The 24234-nt window shown below is 48.6% G+C and overlaps 1 protein-coding gene across 2 annotated transcripts in view; it reads left to right on the top strand.

Moving 5' to 3' along the window:
* AMOTL1 (angiomotin like 1) overlaps window positions 1-24234 on the top strand; it is a 60950-nt gene that overhangs the window by 9511 nt on the left and 27205 nt on the right. The window contains exons 2-5 of one of the 2 annotated variants that reach the window (XM_040584046.1): window positions 1995-2141; window positions 4655-5537; window positions 17765-18050; window positions 23466-23610. In XM_040584046.1, the coding sequence (XP_040439980.1) occupies window positions 1995-2141; window positions 4655-5537; window positions 17765-18050; window positions 23466-23610 (1461 nt within the window). Of the gene's footprint in view, window positions 1-1994; window positions 2142-4654; window positions 5538-17764; window positions 18051-23465; window positions 23611-24234 lie in introns of those variants that run through there. The other variant, XM_040584048.1, reaches the window with a different exon arrangement.

The following is a 24234-nucleotide window of genomic DNA, read 5'->3' as shown; positions in this document are numbered from 1 at the left end:
AATGGTAAAGTGATGAATTCATTAACATTTTGTAGAAATGTCTATTTCCTCTGGGCGCAGAAGAAAATAGTATCTTCATGCCTATAGAGAATACGGGCTGGATCCTGCCCCCTGCTACCACCCTGCTGCCCTGCTCCATGCAGGAGCTTGATGTTAGTGATGCCCTGTAAGGAGGAGAGCAAAGCAGTTTCCTTGTGTAATATATGCCAGTGAGCCCACAGTTAGCCGAGCACAAACCAAGCAGTCAAGATTAATAAATCCAGGTCATCCATGGCTGATGTTTTTCCCCGCAGAGCAGGGGGCTGCAGGTCCCTATGCTCATGGGCTTTCTGCCCCACTGGGGTGGGCAGATGCCCCGCTGGGATGGATGGGCACACCACTGGTGCCACTTTGAGCCCTCCACCTCCTGTTCAGGCGAGCCCCTTGGCAGTGGCCGGTGCTGGAGGTTGATGGCCATTCCCGTAGTCTAAAACCTATGGCAGTGGAGAGTGATTCTGCTGTGTCCCTGCTGCACCGGGTATTCAGGGCCAGCAGAATGCTCAACTCCAAGGTTTGGACCTCAGAGAGCCTTCCCTTCACAAAAATTAGGTAGTGCTCAGAAAAATAAGTAGGAATTAGAAAATCATAGAATCATAGAACAGCCCAGGTTGGAAGGGACCTCAAAAGGTTGCCTGGTCTCACCTTTTGTGGGAAGGGGAGCCTACACGAGATTATCTAGCACCTTGTCTCGTCGCATCTGGAAGACTCCAGTGATGAATACCCTACCGTGCTCCCGGGGAGGTTGTTCCAGTAAATTATTGTTTTCACTGTAAAAATACTATTTCTTATATCAAGATAAAACCTCTCTTAGTGCAACTTGTACCCATTGCCACTTGTCTTCTTCATGTAGCTCTTTGTGAAGAGAGAGCACCTCTGTCCTCTTTACGGCCACCCTTTAAGTACTGGAACACTGTGATGAGGTCGCCCCCCCAACCTTCTCTTCTCCAGGGAGAAAAGAGCTAACTCCATCAGCCTTTCCTCATAGGGCAGGTTCTACAGCCCTTTGATCATCGTTGTGACCCTCATTTGCACCCTGTCCAGTCTGTCGGCATCTTTCCTGAGTTGTGGAGTCATGCCGATGTCACTCCTGTTTTGAATTGTGAGATCAAGCCAATGTCGCTTCTGGCTTAACACTACTGTGATGCATTTTGTGTGACTTTGTTAAAACAAGCAGCACTTGAGAAAGCCACCCCTGTGAGCAGATTTAGGATGAGCCTTGTTGCTTGCCAGGAGAGCTTGTTCTCACTCACTGATTGTGAAAGGGGCTGGGGGACTAGTCCAGCCGTTGATGTCTGTGGGATGTTGGAGCTTGGGCTTGCGGCTCCTGTGCAGTCGGTCTGCCAGACACATTCCCATGGCCCTCTAGCTACGTCCTCTCCTTACCATATTAAGAACATCTGTACAAAGTGATTTATAAACTCTCTCCTTTGATAGTGTTGGCTGTATTTTGTGTCTCAGCAGTTTTCTGTATTGCTGAACTATTATTCATTAGCAGATTTTGTGGTAAAGCCTTTCCCAGACTTTAGCCCTATTGATTGTGTGGCTGGGTCCTCACCTATCCTTCTTTCCTTCTTTTTACCCACTACCTCTTCCAGTTTTATGCTGGCTCTGTTAGCTTCATGTCCTGGGGCCATGCCTTGATTCGTAAGCTTGTCACTTGTCACTGTGAGCCCTTCTAAGCCTTGCTTTGTACCTGAACTGGAGACCTTGAAGGCCAGGCAGGGTTGGTACATGAAGCAGCGCTGATGACTTGGTGGCTGCCTGTTGTTCCTCAGAGCTAATGTGTTATTTGGGTGGTGATAACAGAAGAGGTGGATTGTGCAGTGGCCTCAGCAGGGCTTCTCAGGCCCCTAGCCATACTCAAAATTTTTTTGGACTTCTGTCATAAGTCACGGCTTTATATTTTGTCATTCAAGCGGTCTCCGTTACTGATACCCCATTCTTCTTTCTAACAGGCTCCACATCTGTTTGTTACAAGCCTACCAGCCCAGTCCAGGTACTGGAAGACACTGGCTTTCTTTACCAGGATCACCAGTTGTTTGCTGGCAGACATGAAGTTTCTCCACTAACAGCTGAAGCGATCAGTGCCAAAGAAAAAGCTGGTAAGTGCATGGCCACACTTCCATATGAATCTACCACATTTAACATTCAGGATTTTCCCAAAGCATGAATTGAGCAGTTTAGACCATTTACAAATAATATTTATGGAGTTGAAGGCCAGCTTCTCATCCTTGGTAGAGCCAAAGGGGAGTTACCTTTCACTTGAGCATCGTGACCAACTGTCACTGGTCAGCTGTGCTTGTGGAGGATGCTGCTTGTCCTTCGGGGCATGGCTGCTCTTCCCTACACAGCTGGACTGAGGTCCGTGGCTTTTTGCTGATGGAGCAGGACCACAGGCACCCTGTGGAAGGCTCACTGTGGCTGATCCTTTTGAAGCTCGGTAATAGGCAACTAAAGCACATCTCCCAAGTACAAGTAACAGGTGACTAGTGCAGGAGTGGAAATCCTTCTATATGTGATAAAGAGCTGTCTTTACCATGTGACATTGGCTTTATCCACTTTCCTCAGGCTTATCTCAAGCATGATATAACTGGACTGTGAGCTTTCTGGTATGTTAGGGAGCCTTTTATTGCATGTCTGCAAAAATTGCCAGTATGGTGAGGTTTCGGTGTGCTGATAACGTGCATAGAGCAGTAACAGTTTGCTGTAACTGCAGGGACATATAAAGTAGATGAGTACTTGGTTGTTGTGCAGACAGGTAGATGGAGATGTGCGCGTCTGTGCATCTTGCTGGGTCAAACACTGGCCCAGGGAGCTGACAGACCCTCTAAAAGCTGTAGCCCTCGTGAGTCAGGCTGGCAGGCAGATAACATCTCAGGGAAAGCAGGAGAGGTGTATCTCATAGGGCAGGCATGGAGTGAAACAGCCTGGGAATCTTCTCTCTCTGTTGAGCCCCACAATCATCTTTAAGGCTTTGCCACAGAAATGTTAGTGGAAATGACCTATACTCATAGTTAAGAGGCTTTTCTTGAAGGCTTTTCTTCCCCTTTGGCATCCGGGTTATATGTGAGTTATCCCACAGCATGTGCAGTAACTGATGAAACCTCAGGGAAATACCAGACCCCAAGAGAAAGTTTGCTTTTTAACTACTTGCAAATGCCAAAAAACAAATGTAAGTCCTTGTGACGAACTCCTCTGAGAATTGGGAACAGCATGAGAGAAACGGAAAGCTGCCAAAAACGACCTCAAAAAACTGAACTGAAAACAGCACCTCCTTCTTGCCTAGGGACATGGGAGGACCCTGTCCAGAGCTGCGGGCTTGTTCTCGCTTTTGTCCACACTGGGGTCTTTCGGAAGCACCCCTCTGGGCTCAGACACTGTTCAGACAGACATCTTACACCACTTTTGGGGATGGGTGTGGGAGGAGGGCTCCAGGAGGGAGGGATTCCAACCCCCCCCGCTGTGTTTATATACCAATAGATACTTAGCTCCAGGCAAGGTCCACTGCATATATAGTGCAAAAATGGTGTCATTGCCTCTGAATGGCTTCAGTAGCCTGTGTTAGGCGTTGTGTAGCTAATTTGTCTGTGCTCTTTTTGGAAAGTCATACATCCATGACCATAACACCTTCCTTGTACTCACTGAGCGAAATTACAACAGTTAGTATTGACTACCTTAGAAATAACGTTATTGGCTAGAAGGGAATTTGTAGTTTTAGGGGAAGATGCCAGAGCACAGATTAGTACCACTTTTAGGACCCTTTTATTGTCAGTGTCATTTCACAGTTTTTCTGCAACACATTCTACGTTTTATTTTGTCGTGGCAGGGAGTGCAGTTATGAGGGAATTTGACTCATCTGACTTTGGTCATCAGAAATGCAGCATCTCGTTTAGTATTGCCATACAGGCAGCCTCTCTAAGCCGTGTGAGGCTTCTCCAGGTGGGAGGTCAGACCCTGAAACAGGCTTCTTACAGAGGTGGTCGATGCCCCAAGCCTGTCAGTGTTTAAGAGACATTTGGACTATGCCTTTAATAACATGCTTTAAATTTTGGTCAGCCCTGAAGTGGTCAGGCAGTTGGACTAGATGATCATTATAGGTCCCTTCCAACTGAAATGTTCTGTTCTGTCCTCTACTCCCTCTACTCCCTCTACTCCCTCTACTCCCTCTACTCCCTCTACTCCCTCTACTCCCTCTACTCCCTCTACTCCCTCTACTCCCTCTACTCCCTCTACTCCCTCTACTCTTATTTTAAAATAAGACCAGATCTCCCTGTGACATCACCTGTCCATCCGTTGACTTGGGAGGGAGTTCAGAGCTGGAGTATTATGGAGGGGAAGGTCAGGGAGAGGATGGGGACATGTTTTTAGGAGTCGCTGCAAACAGAGTTAGGGATGATCTGGAGCGAGGGGACAAGCAGGGAGCAGTGCCCTGACTCCTTTGGTGGCTCCCAGCCATGTCCCCTCTGATCCCAGGGTGACCCTGGCAGGGCACTGCCCCTGGGGTGTGTCCTGGGCAGGGGGTCACAGCTGTGGGGTATAGGAGAGGAAGAAAGGAGGGGACACTGGACCTGCTGAGCAGCAGAGCTAATGGTGGCCTCTCTCTCTCCCTGCCCAGCCGAGGAGGCCCTCTGCACCCTGCGCCCACCCAGCTTCCGCCGGGTCCCAGAGGCGGAGATGCGAGGGGCGGAGGAGGTGGCAGCCGGCACCGTCCTGCAGCGCCTGATCCAGGAGCGGCTGAGGTATGGCAACCCCAGCGAGAACATGAACCTGCTGGCCATACAGCACCAGGCGACGGGCAGCGCCGGCCCCTCCAACAGCACTGCCAGCACTCTCTCTTCCGCAGAAAACCTCGCGCCCGAAGACCCCCCAATGGTCCAGCCATCGGGGCGGCAGGAACCGCAGGGGCAGGAGCACCAGGGGGACGGTGCTGCGATGGAGAAGCAGCCCCGGGCCCCACAGCCCCCGCACGGCACCGAGGAGCTCCCCACCTACGAGGAGGCCAAGGCCCAGTCTCAGTTTTTCCGCAGCCAGCCGCCACCAGCCACTGCCGCCGCAACGGGATTTTACGGCGCATCCGGCCAGAAATCCAGGACGGAGGGGAGGCCGACGGTGAACCGGGCCAACAGCGGGCAGGCGCATAAGGATGAAGCGCTGAAGGAGCTGAAGCAGGGCCACGTCCGCTCGCTGAGCGAGAGGATCATGCAGCTCTCACTGGAGAGGAATGGGGTCAAGCAGCACCCCCCAGCCCCGGGGGGCGGGAAGGGCTTCAAGGCGACCCCGCCACCCGGCAAGGCCGCAGACCCGCGGGGCCCACCACCCGAGTACCCCTACAAGGGCAAGGCGGCAGCCCCCGGCAGCAAGGCGCAGGACCACGGGCTCTTCTATGGCGAGCAGCCGGCACAGGATGTCCTCAAGGCCTCCTACGCCGCCGCCCAGCCCACCCGGGCAGAGGTGGCCATCGTCCGCTACCAGCCGCCCCCGGAGTATGGGGTCAGCAGGTAATGGCCGTCAAGGGCGGGTGGGTCTGCTGGAGGGGCCTGATCCTGCCCTGGCTGGAGGAGCTGGCTGCTGCGGGGCTTGGGCCTCATGTAGACTTGGCCTCTGTGAGCTTCAGCCTCGGCCATGTGTGGGGACATCACACTCCTGCAGCCGGGCCCGCACGGGACAGCAGGTGGAGGCACCTGTGTCCCCAAGAGGGCTATAGAAAGCATATTATGCCCTACTTAAATCCTCCCAGTGGAGCTCACGTGGGGCTTTCACGCTATGGGGCCCCTCGTGCCAGGCCTCCTCGTGAGCATGGGTTTATCCCAAGCGCATTAAAAGTAATCCAGAGTGTTTACTCACCGTGTGCTGATCCCCGCGAGCGGCACGGGTCCTGCCCGGTGCCCGGGCGGGACTGCCTCCTTCAAAGGCGAGCCTGTGCCTTGAGGGCTCCCTTTTCCTTGCTGTACCTGAATGCAAGTGTTTCTCTGTCTCATCCCCGCCTTTTTGACCTCCTGGACAGTATTTTGCTGGATTTGAAGGGCTGGAGTTGTCTGGTGTGAATGTTAGCGGGGTTTGTGTTGCAAACTGTCTCATTAGGTCTTCGCTGACCCCAGAATCCCCAAAGGTTTTGTTGGCATCAACTTCAGTTGCATGCACTTACCTTGCCACAGTGCAGGCATGGAGAAAAGGTGGCGCAGCTGACCCAGCTCTTCCTTTCCAAAATTTGTAAGGCACAGAATAACGGAAAGAATGCTCTGCCTTTCCATGTTTGCAGAAGTGATGGGTTTTGTGTCCAGGCGGGGAGAAACTCTGAGCATGGCTTTGGTGTATATTGCGAGACGGTTGTGACAAGCGGAGGGCCAGCGCTGAGCGCCGCTGGCCTTCCTCCAGCTACACGTGTGTTTTGGTTACCAGCCTACCACTGTGCGGAGTCATGCAATTTTTTTAGAGCAAGATGATACTTTTGAGAGCTCAGCGAAAATCACTGTTTATGCTAAGAAACAGCTATATGGACTTGAGGGCAACAGGGCCCAGCTGGGGCCATGCTCTCCCACAGCCATTTGCAGTGCTAACAAATGTCTCCAGCACCAAGCAGATTCATCCCCACAGAAAAGGAGCTGGTTTGGGGTTTTTTATCCCACTTAGAAAATGCTGATTCAATGCCCACAGATCCTGTTCTGCAGGGTCCATGTAAGCAAGCGGACATGGGCACTGCATGCACTGCTTCAGCTAACCAGGAACAGCACTGGTGTTGAGCGGGAAACCTTTTGGTGTCACTTCCAGAACCTTTCCCCACTACCTGATCAGCAAGGTTAATGCTGAGAAACCCTTCGATTTCAGTGCAGTTTTCCATGCTGGCAGCACGGGCCAGCCCCCAGCCTTACTCCAAGGTGCTGCTGGATCACCCCAGCAACTGTGGGGAGAAACCCTCTAGTTCTTGGTTGTGGTTGCTCCTCATTCCTGGTAAGGCAGCATGGTCTAATCCCCAAATCGCACTGCAGAGGGGATGCCTGGTACCCCTGTGTTCTGTTTTCTTTGCGTGACTGTGGGGTAGTGTCCCTCCTGGCTGGTGTAGGGGCACTGGAGGGATGTGTTGTGCAGCAGAGGCAGTGTGACAGACTGCTGCAGTTTTTAGACATAAAAAACATCTTAGGTGGTGTCTTTCTTGCAGCTGAGCAAGGGCCTTAATAGCTGTTGGTCTGTGTATATCCCTGTTGGCTGCTCCAGCATGCATTTCCAGGGGTAGTTCAGGAAGTTGGCATGGCTGGAGGGTGTTCCACCAAAGCTAGGTTTGGTCTAAGCTGTATTACCGCTCTTGTGATATTCTCTAACATGGTTCTGGGTCCTGGTGTACAGATGGGGATTTTCAGGCCCTTCTTGGCTCCTTTCACACGATGCCTGGATTTTGGAGGTTATTTCCTGTGCACATGTTCTTGTCCCCTACATGTGAGGTGGTGGTAATTAACACTAGCAGGATGGTTGCTCACTTGCAGACTGTACCTTGTGCCATTGCATTGCACAGTGCCAGTGACTGGGGAGATGTTTGTGCAGGAGATGTCAGACAGCAAGCCTCTGGGTCTTGGCAAAGCGGTGGTCTTCATCCTCATCTCAGACTTCTTTCTATGATATTTTTTGATACAGGAATGTCAACCTTTCACTTTGTTTGGGCGCACTGAAATACTCACCACTGGCATTACCTGGACTTGTTCTTAATTGGTATGAACTGATTTGGTCTCTTCTCCTGTGCCATATCCCAGTTTATAACTGGCCCCGTGGGCTGCAGGATCCCCTTACAGTCTTTGTTACCTGGGAAGATTTGGATGACAAAAGCTTTTAGGAAGTCGCTGTAATCCCTGTGTGCCCCATCACTTGCCATTTCTCTGTCTGCAGCAGCTGTGCTCTGCTGCACCTCCGTGCACCTCACGCTGCGTTGCAGGACAGGCTTGCCAAGGTCTGGAATGGTTAAAATGCAATTTCACAAGACGGCCTCTGCCCCAAACATTCCTCTCTATGGAGAGGGTAAAGGCGTGCTACCTGTCTGAGGACATCAGCCCCATCTCTGCTAGAGAATTTGTCTGGGTGGCAGCCCCTGAGCACTGCTGGAGGAGAGCCGGGGACTTGTTACACTGCTGGGTTGCTCCCAAGCTCAAACCTTTCTGTGCTTCTGCTCTTGCTCACTGCTTCCCCCCTTACCTGGGCTCTGAGGAGGCTCACAGCCAGCCATCTGGCTGGAATAGAGGACCTTGATAAGAGAGGTCAAGTTAGGGGACTACCCGGTTTCATAAGGCTAATAAAAGAGTAGGACTTGGAGAGGCTACTTTTTCTGTTAGAGGAGCAAGCGAGGTGAGAAATTCCAGCTTTCATCTTGTTGGGAGTGCCTGGGAAAGAAGCTAATGGAAACACAGCTTTGCCTGTGGTCAGATGGGAATCTCATATATCCCAGCACCTCCTTCCTTCTGTCCTGGCTATATCTGTTCCCCAGCCCATCCATTCTGGCATCCTCTGAACACGGACTACGCAAAAGGCTTCTGCCTTCTAGAAAAGAGGGGAGAGAAGCACAGAGCTGCATTGGTCCAGAGGAAGCACCCAGAGATACCAGGGCCAGAAAAAGACCTGTAGGGTCACTGATCCCTCCGTCCTGTGAACAAGTGTGGCTGGAAACCCACAAATGTTGGCAGGGAGCTGTTGAAGTAGATGGGATAACTGCAGCTGCTGCTTAACTTGCTTTTTTGGTTTGGCTTACTTTTTGCATATGGCTGGTTTTAAAGGAAACTTTGCGTTTAGAATCACTGTGGTGAAATCTCACAACTTTACTGTAAATCTCAAGATACTTGGTATTGTCCGGAAGACCTCCTGGAGTCAGGTGATGCTGCGGTAATCTCAGCATTTATAGAAATTAGACTTGGGGACCCCTGCCTTTTGGACATCATGATTGCAGAGCAGAGCTTGAACCCTGAAGTTTAAAAGGCCAGAACCCCATAAAGCAAATAAAAAGGAACTGGTATTTGTTCCTGTTTTAAAATACCAGTATTTTTAAGCCAGTTGCATGGTGCTTGGGGCTCTGACTCACAACTTCTGAATGCTCTAAGTTGGCCAAGTGTAACAATCTTTAGAAAACCTTTCTTTTCCTAGACGTGCGGCTATTCCTGAATGGTGTCTTTGCTAATTTTCCTTAGGGGCATGTTCAGAGAGTTGCAGCTTGTCAGGTAAAAGGACTTGGAAAGATCTAATTTAATCTTTTGTACAACGCTGTGAATTAATTCCAGTTTGTGAAACATTCAGTCCTGATGATTGTAACACTCTCTGTCTGGAGAATCCATCACAGCCTTTACAGACTTGTTCCACTAGCTACTTGCCATCTCTGGCACACGTCTGCATCTTGGTTTTAGCCTGGATTTTCTAGTTACCAGTTGGGATTTTGCAGTATCTGTGTCAGATACATTGAGGAGCCCTGTGCTGTCGGTCCTTTAATACATTTAACAGATGGAGCCTGGAGTCCCATAATTATTTCACTGTTGTCAAAAAAACGTTTTTTCACTATGTAAAGACAACCTGGACACCATGGCAGTACCAGCTGAACCAGAGGCTAATCAGGTATAATATCACCTCTGCAATGCAACTCGATGTTCCTTGCTTACGTAGCTCGTTAACACTTGCTGTTTCAGACGTTGGCACTCTGGGAGCTCCCCATCCAGCTTGTTATCCGGTCAGGGATGTGAGGGTAGTCACAGCCCAGGATAGGATTTCCCACCCTTTTATTGTAGCTTGCCGTATTTATTCCGGGGAGGATGAATTTGGACCTGCTCAAGTCCATATTGTTTCTCCATGCCCTGCTTAAGCAGTGATCCAGATCACTCAGTGCAATGAATCCTCTTAATTGCTTCCAGTGGCCCTTGTCAGATCCTGATGTCTTTCATCCAGAATGATTTCTTTCTCTGCACTGTTAATAAAAAGCCTGTATAATGCAAATGAAGCCTTGAACTGGAAACAGCGCTGCTTGTTGAGGGGACTTCATTCGTGGCTACATGCGGAAGTCAATCATGCAGGCACCTTTTAATTCTGATTTAATCCTTGCATTTTGAAAGATGGCATGCAACTGAAGAATAAATCTGGGTTGTTTTTAAAGATAGCCCAGTTTTTTATGGTCCTCATAAAATTCCACCCTGCCTGGATGTAGAAGCCTATATTTAACTGCCAGAATAGTCCGTGACTTCTCTGGTTATTTGTGTATTAATCACTCCCCCACTACCACTCTATTACGGCTGGTTTCAGGTAACCTGTTGATATTTACTCATTCAACCACATGTCTGTGGCCGCAGAGGGGACTACAAGGAACTCCTTTTCCTCCCTGAGACACCCCAGGCAGGCAGGCGTGCTGGCAGCGTGGCTGAGCCGACGGATGTCGTGCCCAAGCTGACTTCTGCTGGCGTTGCCCTGTGAGGATAGCCCAAGCATGAGCGTGGGTCGGAGGCTGCGCTTCCAGCTGACGTGGAGGCTGGCAGCCGTGCAGAAGAACTTTGTATCATCTCCTGATCTAATCTGCCATTCATTAGAATAAATGAAAGCTAAATGAAGCCATTCCCACAGCTTAGGTGATGCCCACTTAATTTCTCCTTACCCTTCTGTGTTATTGTCGCGGTTGGTTCCTCGAGGAGTACAGAGGTTGAGGAAGGCACCTCTTCCTTTACTTTAGTAAAGTACTTTACTTACACTTACTTCCTTTACTGAAAATCAGCTGGGCTTTAGAAAGAATATCTGTTCTGAGTGTGGATCCCTGTGAAGAAATAGGATATCCTGCCCCTCTTTTGACTACGGAAGATATGTTTAATGCAGTGTGTGTCTTTTCAGATTATAATTTTGCCCTGCAAATCTTGATGCAATCATCCCCGAAAAAGACAGACCAAGTCATTCCAGCACTAACAAACATCACTAACAAAATAATGAATTCTGGAGATGTGAGTCCAAGTCTGCAAAACGGTTTTTGAAATTAAACCTCTATGTTTACAACGTGCTGTAACTGTTGCTGATTCCGTAAGCCAGAGAATGCTGTGAGAGCTATGTCTTGACTATGGAAAGTGATCTCCCATTTCTGGCTGCAATCAGCATTTAATGATGGGTGTATAACTGTTTCTTTGCACCATGACCATTAGACTGGGCTTACTGACTTTCCCAGGATCCTGTCTTTTTCCTGCATGCTGACAACAGATTCCCCTCTGTTTAATTGCTTAACCCCTCTGTTATTGATAGCTACAAAGAATAGCATTTGAAGTCAGCTTCATGACTACTCATCAGAGATCATAGCTGAAGTCAGGTAGACACCTGGGTCTGAGGTTGGTATCCAGACTCAAGGCTCCCAGTCAATGGGCAGGAATAAGCACCCTTTACACGCTTGACTCTTATTGTAAGATAAAAGCCTAAGGCAGCTTCAAAGAACTGCACCTGAGAAACATCTCCGTCTCTTTGCTCACTCAGCTAGAGCATCCGCAGTAGATATGTGAAGTTGTGAGATGAAGTCCCTTGGGAGAGTCTTGGAGAGATGAAGCAGGTCAGTCTGCCCTAGAGGCAAAGGAAGGCAGAGCGTTCAAGGAAAGATGGGCGAAATAGGTTAGAGGAGGGCATTATAATTATGAATGTAAATGTCATGGTATGTTGGAAGCAAAGTCCTTCCTCCACTGGCTGCTCTCCCTCCCCACACAGAGGACAGCTGAATTTTACCTGTAGCAGAGCGGAGGTGGAATTTCTTTTCCAGAACATTTACAGGTATTTTCATTTTACTAACTCCTAATACTGTTCTGCTTTATCAAGCAGTAGCTTTTCTGTATTTATGATTTCCTGGTGGTCAACAGCAAGTGGATTTTATCATCAATTGTCCTTTCAGGGTTTCTTATTGCTACATACAGCTACAAGTTCCCCCAGAATTCCACTATGTTGGTCATTCTTGCTTCCCGGAGTTCGAGTATATTAAGTGTATTAAGACCATGCCTAAATTTGGGGGCTTGGGTAGCCTTGCTGAAATCTGAGGGATTTCTCATGGAACTAAAGTCCATGGTCAAGCATTTTGCTGCAGACACTGTATTGCAGGCTACATAGAACAACCTATTATATATATCGCAAGCTATACGTGACTTTAAAGGTGGAGTCTAGTCTGGTGACCCTGGCATGGTGGCCCTTGAAAGGCTCATTGCCTTCCTGGTGCTCCCTACTCAAAAAGCTGTTTCCTCATTTTTTTTGTTTTTATTTTCTTTACATTGCAATGCAGAAATATGTAGAGCCCTGCTTCTATGATAATGCCAACAAAAATAGATGTTTTCAATAGAAATGTAGCTAAAATGTTGCAGAGATACGCAAAACTCATAATGTTCCACTGTTTCATGCTTGGAAGAAGGACGATTTTTGATGAAAATGTGTTTAGCTGGAAGATTTTAACCTGCCCTAATACAGAGTAAGATCAACATTTAAAATACAGTGGAAGTGCTTTGACAATGTCATTCTTTACTAAGCCCAAAGGAGCTCAGGATTATCCTGATTGCTTCGTTTCTTTGGAGCTCTTATGTGAGAGGTTGGATGTGAACTAAGCTGATGTTATAACTTTCCGATTTCTACAAGTGTTGATTGGTTAATGTGAATCGCTGTGTTGATTTTATTGCATAGACACTCAGAGGTTTTGCAGTTGGCTAAATCAGAATTAAATTGGGACAGATTACACAAGTAAAAAGAAAGTCAGAAACATGTTTGTTATGTTGAACAGTTGTGGTTGAAAAAGCATGATGTCCATTGTGCCTGTTCAGTTTCCAAGCTGGAAAACACTTCAAAGAATCTCTCCTGTGGCCCCGGCTACTGAGACTGATGCCTGGCTGGTGCTACAGGGTGTAAATCTTTAGTAGCTCAATAAGTGTTTTGCAGCTGAAAAAAGTGGAGATCCCAAGAATCTTTCCTTCCTCTGTGGCATAAAGCCAAACAGACTGAAGAGCATGTGAAAAGGTTAAATTGATGAGAGGTTGAGATTTCCAAAAAGTACAATGTCAAGAATTCCTGCAAACATTTAAAGGGTGTGTCGGTGATCAAAGATTGCTCTACTTCATAATGCAAAAGGAAAATTGCTATATCTCCACCGGTTTAGACTCAGTTTAGACTCAATAATTACATTGCTTTTAAGCTATTCCAATAAAGAAGTGAGAAAATCTGTACCTGTAGCAAATCTGTGTCTTTGTAGAGGTATAACTATGTCCAGACAGCTGGGCTTTTATTTGCATAAGATCAGCTCTGGCCTTATTTTGGTAAAGAAAACTCACACTTGGTTGAATTAATTGCTGTGGTAAAATGTGCAAACGCAAACTTGCTGTCAGCAGCGCTTATGAGGTACTAGATGCTTGGCTGTGTCTGCATGTGCTTATGGAGCATCTTTTGCATTGTCAGTGACATCCCTCACTCATGGTTCTTTATTGTTCAGATTTCTGAGCAAAAAAAAAATTCCAGTTCCACAGTGGGTGTGGGATCCCTTGGCAGATTTTACATGCTGGAGCACCAGAAGGAAGGAGGCACTGTGGGGACAGTGTGAAAGCTGTGCCCATGGCAGGCTGTCCTTGCAATTTACAGACCAGCTCGGCACAGGGCTCACTGGGCTTACTGGTTCAGTGGCCTTGGATCACTGGGCACAGCTAGGAGATGTGGTTTTGGTCTAAGTAAGGTACATGAGCCCCCCAGGTCAGTGTGACACATACACACCCCCCAGGGCATCCTGCTGCAAGGTCCCAGCAGCAGGCAGAAGTGGTGAGGCTAAAAAGGCAGTGAACTCCAAAGGCAGGTGAGCAGGGAGCAGCATCTTAATCCAGTGCCGCTGTCTGGGAGCTCTGGGACTACTGTGGGACCACCACATTGAATGAGAAGTTGTTTTGCAGCCCTGGGGTTTGCTGAGCACTGTCCAAAGGCCACAGTGCAGATATACACCAGCCAGAAAGTCAGTTTGGAGGTGGGAATGCATGCTTCTCTCCTTTCTGGCCACGCAGCTCATGACAGATACAAGAGAGCAAGGCAGCCTAACACCCTGAATTAAAATTATATGCCCCCTGTTGTAATGCCCCCTTCCTGCTAAGGCAATGTTGAGCACCACTGCAAATCACTGTAGCCAGTACAAAAGAAAGAGCTGTGGCAGCATCCTCTCCTGTGGCAGGGTGGGACGGTTTTCAGCTTCAGCTAGCATGGCGTTTGGTGAGGGGTGTTTTTGCATAGCAAAACTGCTGCAGTTTCCTTTCTCCTGCTTCTCTGTGCTGTTGTGTTGCTGCTGTGGTGTGCACTGCAGCATGAGACGAGTATGCAGGGTCAGCATGAGCAGAGCTTTCACCAGCAGTGGCAGGTAAACTTTTGCAGTGTTTCTTAAGAAGTTATAAGATCATGCAACAGATCCACCTGGAAGATATGTCAAAACGTGTGGAAGACAGGGAGGTGATTAGAGACAGCCAGCACGGCTTCACCAGGGGCAGATCATGCCTGAATAATCTAGTGGCCTATGACGGAGCAACTGCATCAGTAGACAAGGCAAGAGTTACTGGCGTCATCTGCTTTGATGGATAGTTTGATAGATGGACTTTTAGATGGATAAGGAGTTGGCTGGATGGCCACATCCAAGGAGTCACTGCTAATGGCTCAATGTCCGTGTGGAAACCAGTGATGAGCAGTGTCCCTCAAGGGTCTATACTGGGACCAATACTCTTTATTATCTTCACCAATGACAGACAGTGGGGTGGAGTGCACCCTCAGCAAGTCTGCATGTGACACCAAGCTGAGTGGTACGGCTGATTTGCTAGAGGGAAGGGATGCCACCAGAGGCGTCTTGACAGGCTTGAGGAGTGGGCCTGTGCAAACCTCATAAAGTTCAACAAGGCCAAGTGCAAGGTCCTGCACCTCGCCTGGGGGAGTCCCAGTATCAGTTCAGACTGGGGGATGAAGGGATTGAGAGCAGCTCAGTGGAAAAGGGTTTGGGGATGAAAGATTGAGCTAGCATTGTGTACTTGCAACTCAGAAAACCAGTTGTATCCTGGGCTGCATCAAAAGAAGTGTGACCAGCAGGTTGAGGGAGGTGGTTCTGCCCCTCTGTTCTGCTCTGATGAGACTCCACCTGGAGTGCTGCGTTCAGCTCTGGGGTCCTCAGCACAGGTAGGACATGGACCTGTTGGAGTGGGTCCAGAGGAGAGCCACAGATTGGCGGACTGGAGCACCTCTCATATGAAGAAGGCTGAGAGAGTTGGGGTTCAGCCTAGAGAAGAGAAGGCTCCAGGGAGACCTTACAGCAGCCTTGCAATAATTAAAGGGAGCTTATGAGAAAGATGGAGAGACAGGGCTTGTAGTGACAGGAGAAAGGGCAATGATTTTAAACTGAAAAAAGATAGATTTAGATTGGACGTAAAGAAGAAAATTTTTATGCTGAGGATAGTGAGGCACTGGCACAGGTTGCTTGGAGAAGTTGTGTATGCCCCATCACGGGAAGTGTTCAAGGTCAGTTTGTGTGGGGCTTTGAGCAACCTGATCTAGAGAAAGATGTCCCTGCTTACTGCAGGGAGGTTGGACTAGATGACCTTCAAAGATCTCTTCCAACCTAACCCAGTTTGTGATTCTATGAATTACTGTATGTTTTGCTGGCCCTATGTAGTGTCACCCAGACTTCCTGCATTTGAAAAGTTTTATCCACTTCCAGTAGATACTTAGCTCCTTAGTCATTAGCCTGCACCTCTGCCAGAGCAGTAACGTGCCTGGGGCTGAAAGCAAATCCTTCTGGCCCCGGGAGCTGCCTGGGGGAATGGCTCCTCTCCCTGCTCCTGAGCTGCCTCCCTGGGTGTTTAGTTTACTAGGGGAGACGCAGCCTTAGGGTATGTCTGTGCTCTGCAGGTAAGTCATCTCCAGGCCAGGGTGAGCTCAGCACAGGCTTTCCCAGTGCTGGCTGCATGAAGCTTTGCTGGGATCTTCTTGCCAAGGACAGAGCCTGGGCCAGGGTCTGTGCTTCTGGGCAGGCTAGCAGTGGGCTCAGGTTTGGGAAGGGGCTCATCACTGGTCTTCGCTCCATTTCAATACTTTTTCATGCCATGGTGGATGCACTGGGCAAAGCACGAGAGCCAGTATGGGAGTGTGGGGCTGTGTGCGTGCTGCTTCTGGGGGGCTGCAGGGCCCTGTTTGCTTTCCTTCTAGCTTGGACAGAAGATAGGACTGAATTGCTGGCTTTCCTCACCATCCTGTGGATGGGTGGGGACAAGCTTGTTAGATGAGCGCTATTCGCTTTTAGGGCAGGGCTTTAAAATTGCCTTTGCTTTTCATTTTGTTCTGTTGCAGTTGAAGGCAGTGGCAGGTTGTTGTCAGTAGAATTAAGCCAATGCTGAGAGCTTTTGAAAACCCTGCTTTGGGAAGCTGTGTAGGTGCTGAAAACAACAGTAATCATATTTATTATGTATATAGCACAAAATTGCCTAAAAATAATAGCATTCAAGGATCTTTGAGGCGAAATGAGGTAAATACATCTGTTCGTTAGGTCTCCTGCTTCATGCAGGGTACAGAAATAAAGGCAGCAACATCTACAGCAAGCCTGCTAGCTTGTGGTTAATCTAAAATACAACTTTCAGAAGGTGCTTGATTGCAGACTTCAGGTGGGATCCAGCAGCCAGCTTATTTTCCAGCCAGACTGGGCTCTGACACAGATGTCCCGCGTGGTGTGAGTTGAGTCTCTTGGACAAGCATGGTGTAGAAATTTCACAACTTTGGCATCTGGGCTGAGGAGTAGCTCAGCCTGTGCACAGCAAGGCTCTGCGTGGGGCCGCTCGCCCTGGCCAAGGCTCTGTGGCTGCCTGTGTGGTGGATGGAGGGATGGAGATGGGTCTGGTGCAGTCAAGCTTTGAGCTACTCCCTGCTGGAATTTCCTTCTTTTGAGGCGGTCTGCCTTCTCAAGCTTGCAGGGCTGAAATGCGGGACAGAAATGAGGGTCTCTGGTCCTACCTGCAGGGTTACCTTCACTGCTAAGATGTTCTCCTGGGTCTGCAAAGTGTGACTCGGGTGGATTAAAGAGCCACCTGCCATCAGAAAGCCTATCCCACATGCAGGTCCACCGCCCGCTCACTTCTTCACCTTCCTTGACATGAGCCCAGTGGGTGATGGATGCCGTTAGTCAGGGAGTGACACAATGAGGTCTTGCACTGGAAGATGGGTTTCATGGCTCGCCGTGATTGACCGGAGCTGTGCCTCCAGCAGCTCTGCAGAAGCCCTTCCCTTTGCCGCTTGCTAAAGCCACTCGGGGATGCAGCTTTGCTCCCATCACTTCCTCTCACCTCCCAATTCGGCTGATCAGCCGGTCTCCTCCAGGCAGGGAGCACTGTTCAAAGGGTGAGTAATGCATCCCTTGTGTGTCCTGCGAGCCTGCCGATTTACGCTTCTCAGCAGTGGGGTTTGTGGCAAGGGGGGGCAGGGAGGGGCTGCCTGGCTGCTGAAATGTTAGCTGCCCACCTAGGCAAAAATGCTGGTTTTGGGTCAATGCTTCTTTTATCCGTTCATGCCAGATGTATACATCACTGTCAAGAGCAGGCGAGGAGACAATTTGCCCAGTCCCTGCTGTGATTGTTGGTATTTAGGAGTGACTAAGGACTGGAGTCATGACCATACAGTTATAACTATTAATAAACCATGCAGTCATTAGGTGAAAGCTCCTGTGTGCATTTCAAGGGTGCACGGCTCTAACGCCTCCCCTGTGTGTGCTCTCCCACAGCCGACAATGCCAACCACCTTTCCCACCGCCGCCAGCCCAGCAGCACAGCCCCATGTCCTCGCAGGCCACCACTGCCACCACCGGCCCTCTGCTCCCGGGCGCCTTGCCCCCGCTGCCGGCCCCTGCCGCTGCCCAGACACCGATGCCACCAGGCCAGCAGCTGACGCCTGATGCATTTGCCATCGTGGAGCGGGCACAGCAGATGGTAGAGATGCTCTCTGAGGAGAACCACATGCTGCGGCAGGAGCTGGAGGGGTACTACGAGAAGGCAGACAAGCTGCAGAAGGTATGTGGAGAGGTGGGGATGGGGCCTGGGCAGGGTAGCCACCTTGGTGGTCCTGCATTTGGGTCCTTCAAGCTGTTCATAGTCCTGTCACTGCAATGAGGATGCACCAGTGGCCATCTCTAACCAATGCCTCTCCATGGTGGTCTCCCAGAAGTGTAATCCTGTGTTCCGTGGCCTGTGGGCTCCCTTGCCTTTAGGACAAAATGGGGCAGCCCATCACATGCCTCTCAGTTGGGGACTGGCCCCTTCCATCCTTCTACACTGGCCTCTCCGCAGCTTTCCCTGCAAGTCTACCATAGGCAGAGTCTGTTTCTGCTGCAGCTGGGTCCTGCACCGTCTACACAGGTGGTAGAGCAGTGGGGTGAGAGGCATTTGAAGAGCACGGCCACATCTGTCTCAAGTGGTCTTCTCCACCACAATATGCTCATTTGACACTTCATGCTCCTTGGAAGTGTAACAGCCATCGGTGGGATTGCCCATTTTTTGGAAATGCATTAACTTGGTCATCTGAGAGGCTTTCAGTGACTGCTCTATGGGTTTCTAAAAGGTGATGTTAAGACAACCACCTGTGAACACGTTGGTTCAAAAAGCACTGCCCCCTTATCTGAAGGAACCATTTGGTAAAGATTTTGCTCAACCCCCTTTTTTTTTTTTCCAAAGAGATCCTGCACCTTCTTTTCTATATGCAAGCTGGCATTTTCAGTGGAGCAGGGTGATGTCTTGCACACTGCCTCGGGTGACAAGATGAAGAGTCAAATCAAACGAATTAGAAGTTGCTTAAAAATGAGAACTCACTGGAGCAAAAGCAGAAATGCTCCCCAGATCTGCGGGCTTTGGGTCCCAAGGGCCCAGATCAAATAAGTTATTTAGGATCCTACACTGCTGTTTCATTTATGTCTTCCCACTGCTTATACACGAAGGGGCTTAGGCTGCAGGTCTTTTCTCTCTGAATTCAGGATTCTAAATAGGAGCTTAGTTTTTTATGTGCTGTGTGGGATCGGAGTGTTCTTGGAGACACCAGTCACAGGAGAAGAGGTAGCTCTGAGAGACCATGTCCCAGCCTCAGCTTTGGGAAAAATCTGTGACAGTCTGTTGAAGCTGGTTAGCAAAAAGACCTGTTGTTTTGTAGCTGCTGTTGTCTTTTCAGCCTCCTCCTCTGCAACCAGATAAGTTGAGTTTATTCACAGAATTTAGTAAATGGAGTTGAGAAATTTTTGCAGCAATGTTAACTATTTGTGAAGAGGTCTGCAAAGGTTTTAATGCCGATTTCCCTGAGGCATTTGTGGGCAAAAAGAAATATTCCAGCTATTAATTTTACAAAAGCCGCGTTGTTCAGTAAAAGGTATTTGAGTGCAATGCCCTAAAAATATTCCTATTTCCTTTCACACTCTGGGAAATGGCTTTCTTTATCTTGGATGCCCCGCAAGTCGATTGCATCAGACACCAACAGAAAGGTATTCAAGCATGGGCTGAAGTCTCACTTCAGTCAACGGAGTGTAGACTCTAGTCGCCTTGACTTTGAGGGAATGTAAGCAGAGTATTAAAGTGAAACACATGCTCAAGTGCATTCTTTCTTTGGGAAAATGTCATGAACCAAAGCCTTTACACACAGTATCCCTCCCATGCTGTTTTTCCTGTGTTTGAACACAAGGACAGGGCAGGTCCTTCTCTGTTCCCACAGTTTCAGCTGAACTTCACCTCTGAAAGCGTGAAAGTGAGTTAAATTACATACTCTGTGGGTGAAAACTCTTCCCTCTTGTTGGAATTGGAAGGATCATGAGGAGTAGTAGTTCTTGTCTGTCTTGTGCATAATAATTTTATTCTAGCTAGGGCCACCCTCCCATCACTTTTATTCATTACAGAATAGGAGAAGAAATTGGAGAAAATCAGAGGGCTCCCTGGACATTCATAAGAACAGACCAGCCCTAGGGGTTGTCAGATTTTCAGTCATGTCTGAACAGACTTTTTGCAGAGAGGTACAAGGTGCTCATTAATCCCTGTGCTCTTTGACAAGTTGTCTGGTTTTCTTAGCTAAAAAGAGTTGCGGGGAACAGGGGTTGTGTGCATTTAATTCTGAGCTTTTTTTTTTGCAAAAGAAATGCATTATTTTCTCTTCTCTGTTGTTTTTTGTTGTTGTTGTTGGGCAGTGTTACCTTGCTGAAATTTAATTGCCAGGCTGGGCTGGCCATTCCCTGTGCTGTGTGTGGGGGTTGTTTGAGTGGGTCAGCTCTAGGAGCTACTAGGCAGAGAAGATGCTAAACTGTCTTTTTCCCTCTGTAGAAGAAGGGGAAGGAAAACCCAGAGCTGCTGAGAAGTGCCGACACAATTTATGGCTGTTCTTCTGCGCTCCTTTAATTTTGTTCAGTGCTGATGGAGATTCTTTTTCTGCAGCAAGTCTTTGCCTTCAGGGGTGCAGGAGACTTGCGTGGTGATGTGTTTTGGGAAGTAACAGCAGGTAACGGGCAGAGCAGAGCCCAGCAGCATTGGGTAGGACTATTGGGCTGTGGAACCCCCCTGCCATGTTGGCAAATCTGCTTCACTGTGGTACGAGCTCTCTGGAGCAGGCGTCTTCTCCTGCAGATAGTGGCTCGCCTGGGAGAGAGGAGGCACAGGAACTGCAGATGTCAGGGCACTCAGCTGAGCACGGTGTTGGGATTGTGTAGTTAAGGATTGAGGAAAGTGCTTTAAAAATTATTTTTGCTAAGCCAAACCTTCCTTTCAAGGAAACTCTCAATCTGCTTAAATAGTTGAGGAGAGCAATCCAAAGTAGCTTGAATGCAGCCTCTAAATACTTATAGGAAGAGACAACTTTTGCTAGCAGAGGTCACACTGATCTAAGGAAAAAGCTGCAACAGAACCAAGTAGCTGAAATTACACTGTTATCGGAGTAACTAATTCATGTTGATTGTGGAAGATTCACATGAAACAGATTTTTGATTGTAGGTCATAGCCGTAGAATAGGATAGAATATTTCCGTTGGAAGGGACCTACAACAATCATCATGTCCGAGCCTGACCAATTCAGGGCTGACCAAGTTAAAAGATGTTGTTAAGGACATTGTCTAAAGGCCTCTTAGCACTGACAGGCTTGGGGCATCATTCACCGCTCTAGGAAGCCTGTTCCAGTGAGTGACCACCCTCTCGGTAAAGAAATGCTTCCAAACGTCCAGTCTAAACTCCCCTGACACAGCTTTGAACTATTCCCATGTATCCTGTCGCTGGATATCAGGGAGAAGATCTCTGCACATCCCTCTCCTCTTCCCCTCCTCAGGGAGCTGCAGAGAGCAATGAGGTCACCCCTCAGCCTCCTTCTCTCCAAACTAGACAAGCCCAAAGTCCTTAGCTGCTCCTCATAGGACATTCCTTCCTTTTCACCAGCTTTGTTGCCCTCCTCTGGATGTGTTCAAGCACCTTCACACCCTTCTTACATTGTGGGGCCCAGGACTGCACACAGTGCTCAAGGTGATTTTCTCAAAAAAGTTCAGACTTGTTGGTGAGGCTTTGTACAAGCCTGTGTTGCTATGCATATGAGGCAAAATAAAACTAATTGACTTTTTTTTTGAACCACTGTAAGGTTCAGGCTGAATTTCAAACAGATTTGGATTTATGCAGTGTTCCTCTGAGTGTGTGGTCCTTGTGGTGGGAATATGCTTGGTGTCTGGCCATGCATCAGCAAGGTGGGGAAGAAGGACCAGCTTTTCTAGGTAAGGTTAGGGAAAATGTAACGAGGCTTCCTGGAGCTCCTGTTTTAAACAAAACAGAATGGAAGGCCAGAATAATCTGACTAAGTTTGTAGTGCATCCAAGGAGTGTCATAGCTTGAGATATGGCCAGTTCAACAGGTCATCCTCTTCTTGGAGCTGTGGAGAGTTGTCAGCTGAGAACTAATCTACATACGGTACCTTTTAATCTTATGCATGTAGGGGAGTGGCTTGTATGTGTGTGAAATGCCTGTGAACTGTTAAATCACCACCAAGTGAGATATGTGATGTGATACCCAGCAAAGCTGCTGCTGTCATGGGGGCCACACTGTGGGCTTTGCACATAACACTTGTTTCAGGTTTTGTGCCTGAGCAAGCTGAAAGCAGAAATCGGGGAGGGTAACACGAGTTTCCCGAGTTTTTGCCAGGCTTTCCTCGCTGCGTGGTTTGGAGGTGCTGCTTGCCCACGGGCCGTATCCAGACAGAGTGGCACTAGCATTGTGAGAAGCGCAGGTCCAGGCTGCTGGAGCCTGGCTGCAGGTTCCTACAGACAGTAGGGTGACAGCTCCAGAATCCCTGAAGCTTTTATTCTGCAAGTGCTGCAGCTGGCAAATTACACTTAAAGCTTAATGACCCCTGGAGAGGGACCTACCTCCAAAGCAAGTGGAGGTGGGCTTGCACCCTGGTTTCACAAATCATGAAACTGTCCCATCCACAATTCAAGAGGCTAAAAAGGTGCCAGAATTAGAAAGGTATGTGGGAGGCTATATATATATCTCATGGTTTTCCAGCCTGTGCTCATTATCAAGCTTTTCTCTACAAACACAAGGGCCAGGCATGCAGGAGCAGATTTCCACATCAGTGTTATTCATTCCTGCAGCAATGATTTTAGCAAAGCTGTAACACTCAACATGACATTAGCTTATTAGAAGAGCTGGACGGATTGACCTGAACAGCAAAACTTTGCCCAGGACTATCTTCCTGTCAGTCTTCTGGGCTCAGGTCTTAAGATGCAGGTTCACTGCTAAGGGCTTCCTCTGCATACCCTGCCTGCAGTTTGCCAGATTTTAAGGAGATGAAGTTAAGAAAATTGAAAACCCAAACCAACTGGTTTCATCTGTTATAGAGAGTTTCTTCTTGTATAGAGCAGTCTTCAGTCAAGGATGGACAGGAGTAGACCACAATAATTTAAAACTGCCGTGAGGTCAAGAGCTGAGCCTAAACCACTTCTGGTGGCCTGCAGAGCTCAGAGCTAAGTTTTGGATCAGGGATCTGGCAGAATAATAAGTCCTGCCTCTTACAACCCTTTCGAGGAAAGAATATGGTCCACACAAATACAGTTTCCTTCGTTACTCCTCCTGGATGGGGTTAAAGAAGCCACCTCAGTTGTAGAGGAAAGGCAACCAAGCAGTTACATCAAGTCCAGCCCACCCCAAGGTTTTTTGGGAGCTTCCAGCAAGGTGTCATGGGGGCATTGTGGCATGGCAAGCTACCCCACAGGGTGTTTGCAGGGATTCCAACTGTAGGAACCTCCAGCACTGCCAGAGCTTCACTCTGTCCTCTGCTGGGGAGGTTGGTCATTGTAGAGCTGGTGGCTGGTGTGACACTTGGCACGAGCATTGCCCCAACCCCCACACAGCATCAGAACACTCTGGGCAAACACTGGGATGCAACATGTTCCTGCTCGGCTTTAACAGGAGCTCTCTCTCCTTTCAGTTTGAAATAGAGATTCAGAGGATTTCAGAAGCTTATGAAGGCTTGGTCAAGACCACCACTAAGAGGGAGTCTCTGGATAAGGCAATGAGAAACAAACTCGAAGGAGAAATTAGGAGACTTCATGACTTCAACAGGGATCTCCGTGGTATGTTACTCTTGCTTGTGTGGTTTTTTTTTTTCCTGTGGTTGACATGATGTTTCATTTCTCACAAGCTCCAGAGCAGCAGGCTTTAGAGGAGTAGCTTCACCTGTGTTTTAGGTAAACATCTTGAGAATCAGGCCCTGCTCATTGGCATGAGACAAAATTGCTTCACCCTCCCGGTGGCAAGGAAACCTTCTGGCAAAATATGAGAGTCTGCTTCAGGTGGTGCCTTTGTGCTTAGTGCTTGCAAATACTGATTTGACAGCAGGCCCACCAGTTCCAAGGTCTTGTCCAGCTCTAACAAGCTGAAGAGCAAGTTGCAATATAGAGCAATGCTGTGCAACCCATAAATCTCAAAGTTCAGTGTCTTCACAAATCAGTAGCAAGTAGCAAAGCATATCTCTTTTTTGTATTAAAAGCATAAAACTGAGGGTATATCCTTTTGAGAAAGCAGGATATATTGGGTAGCTGTTACCTGTCCAAGTTCCTGATAAGGGTAGCTTGGTAGCTCTTTGTGCAGTGAGGTGCCTTCTGCAATCTGGCTCATGCTTTTTGCAATAGTGCAAGGAGGCTCACGTGGTCTTTTTGGGGGAGGGAGGCACTTGAAGGCAGGACCTGCCTAGGAAA

This window comes from Falco naumanni, chromosome 2 (genome assembly GCF_017639655.2).
Source record: "Falco naumanni isolate bFalNau1 chromosome 2, bFalNau1.pat, whole genome shotgun sequence".
Classification (NCBI taxonomy): Eukaryota; Metazoa; Chordata; class Aves; order Falconiformes; family Falconidae; genus Falco; species Falco naumanni.
The sequence above is the reverse complement of the archived record's forward strand: the minus strand, read 5'-3'. Positions and strand labels throughout refer to the sequence as shown.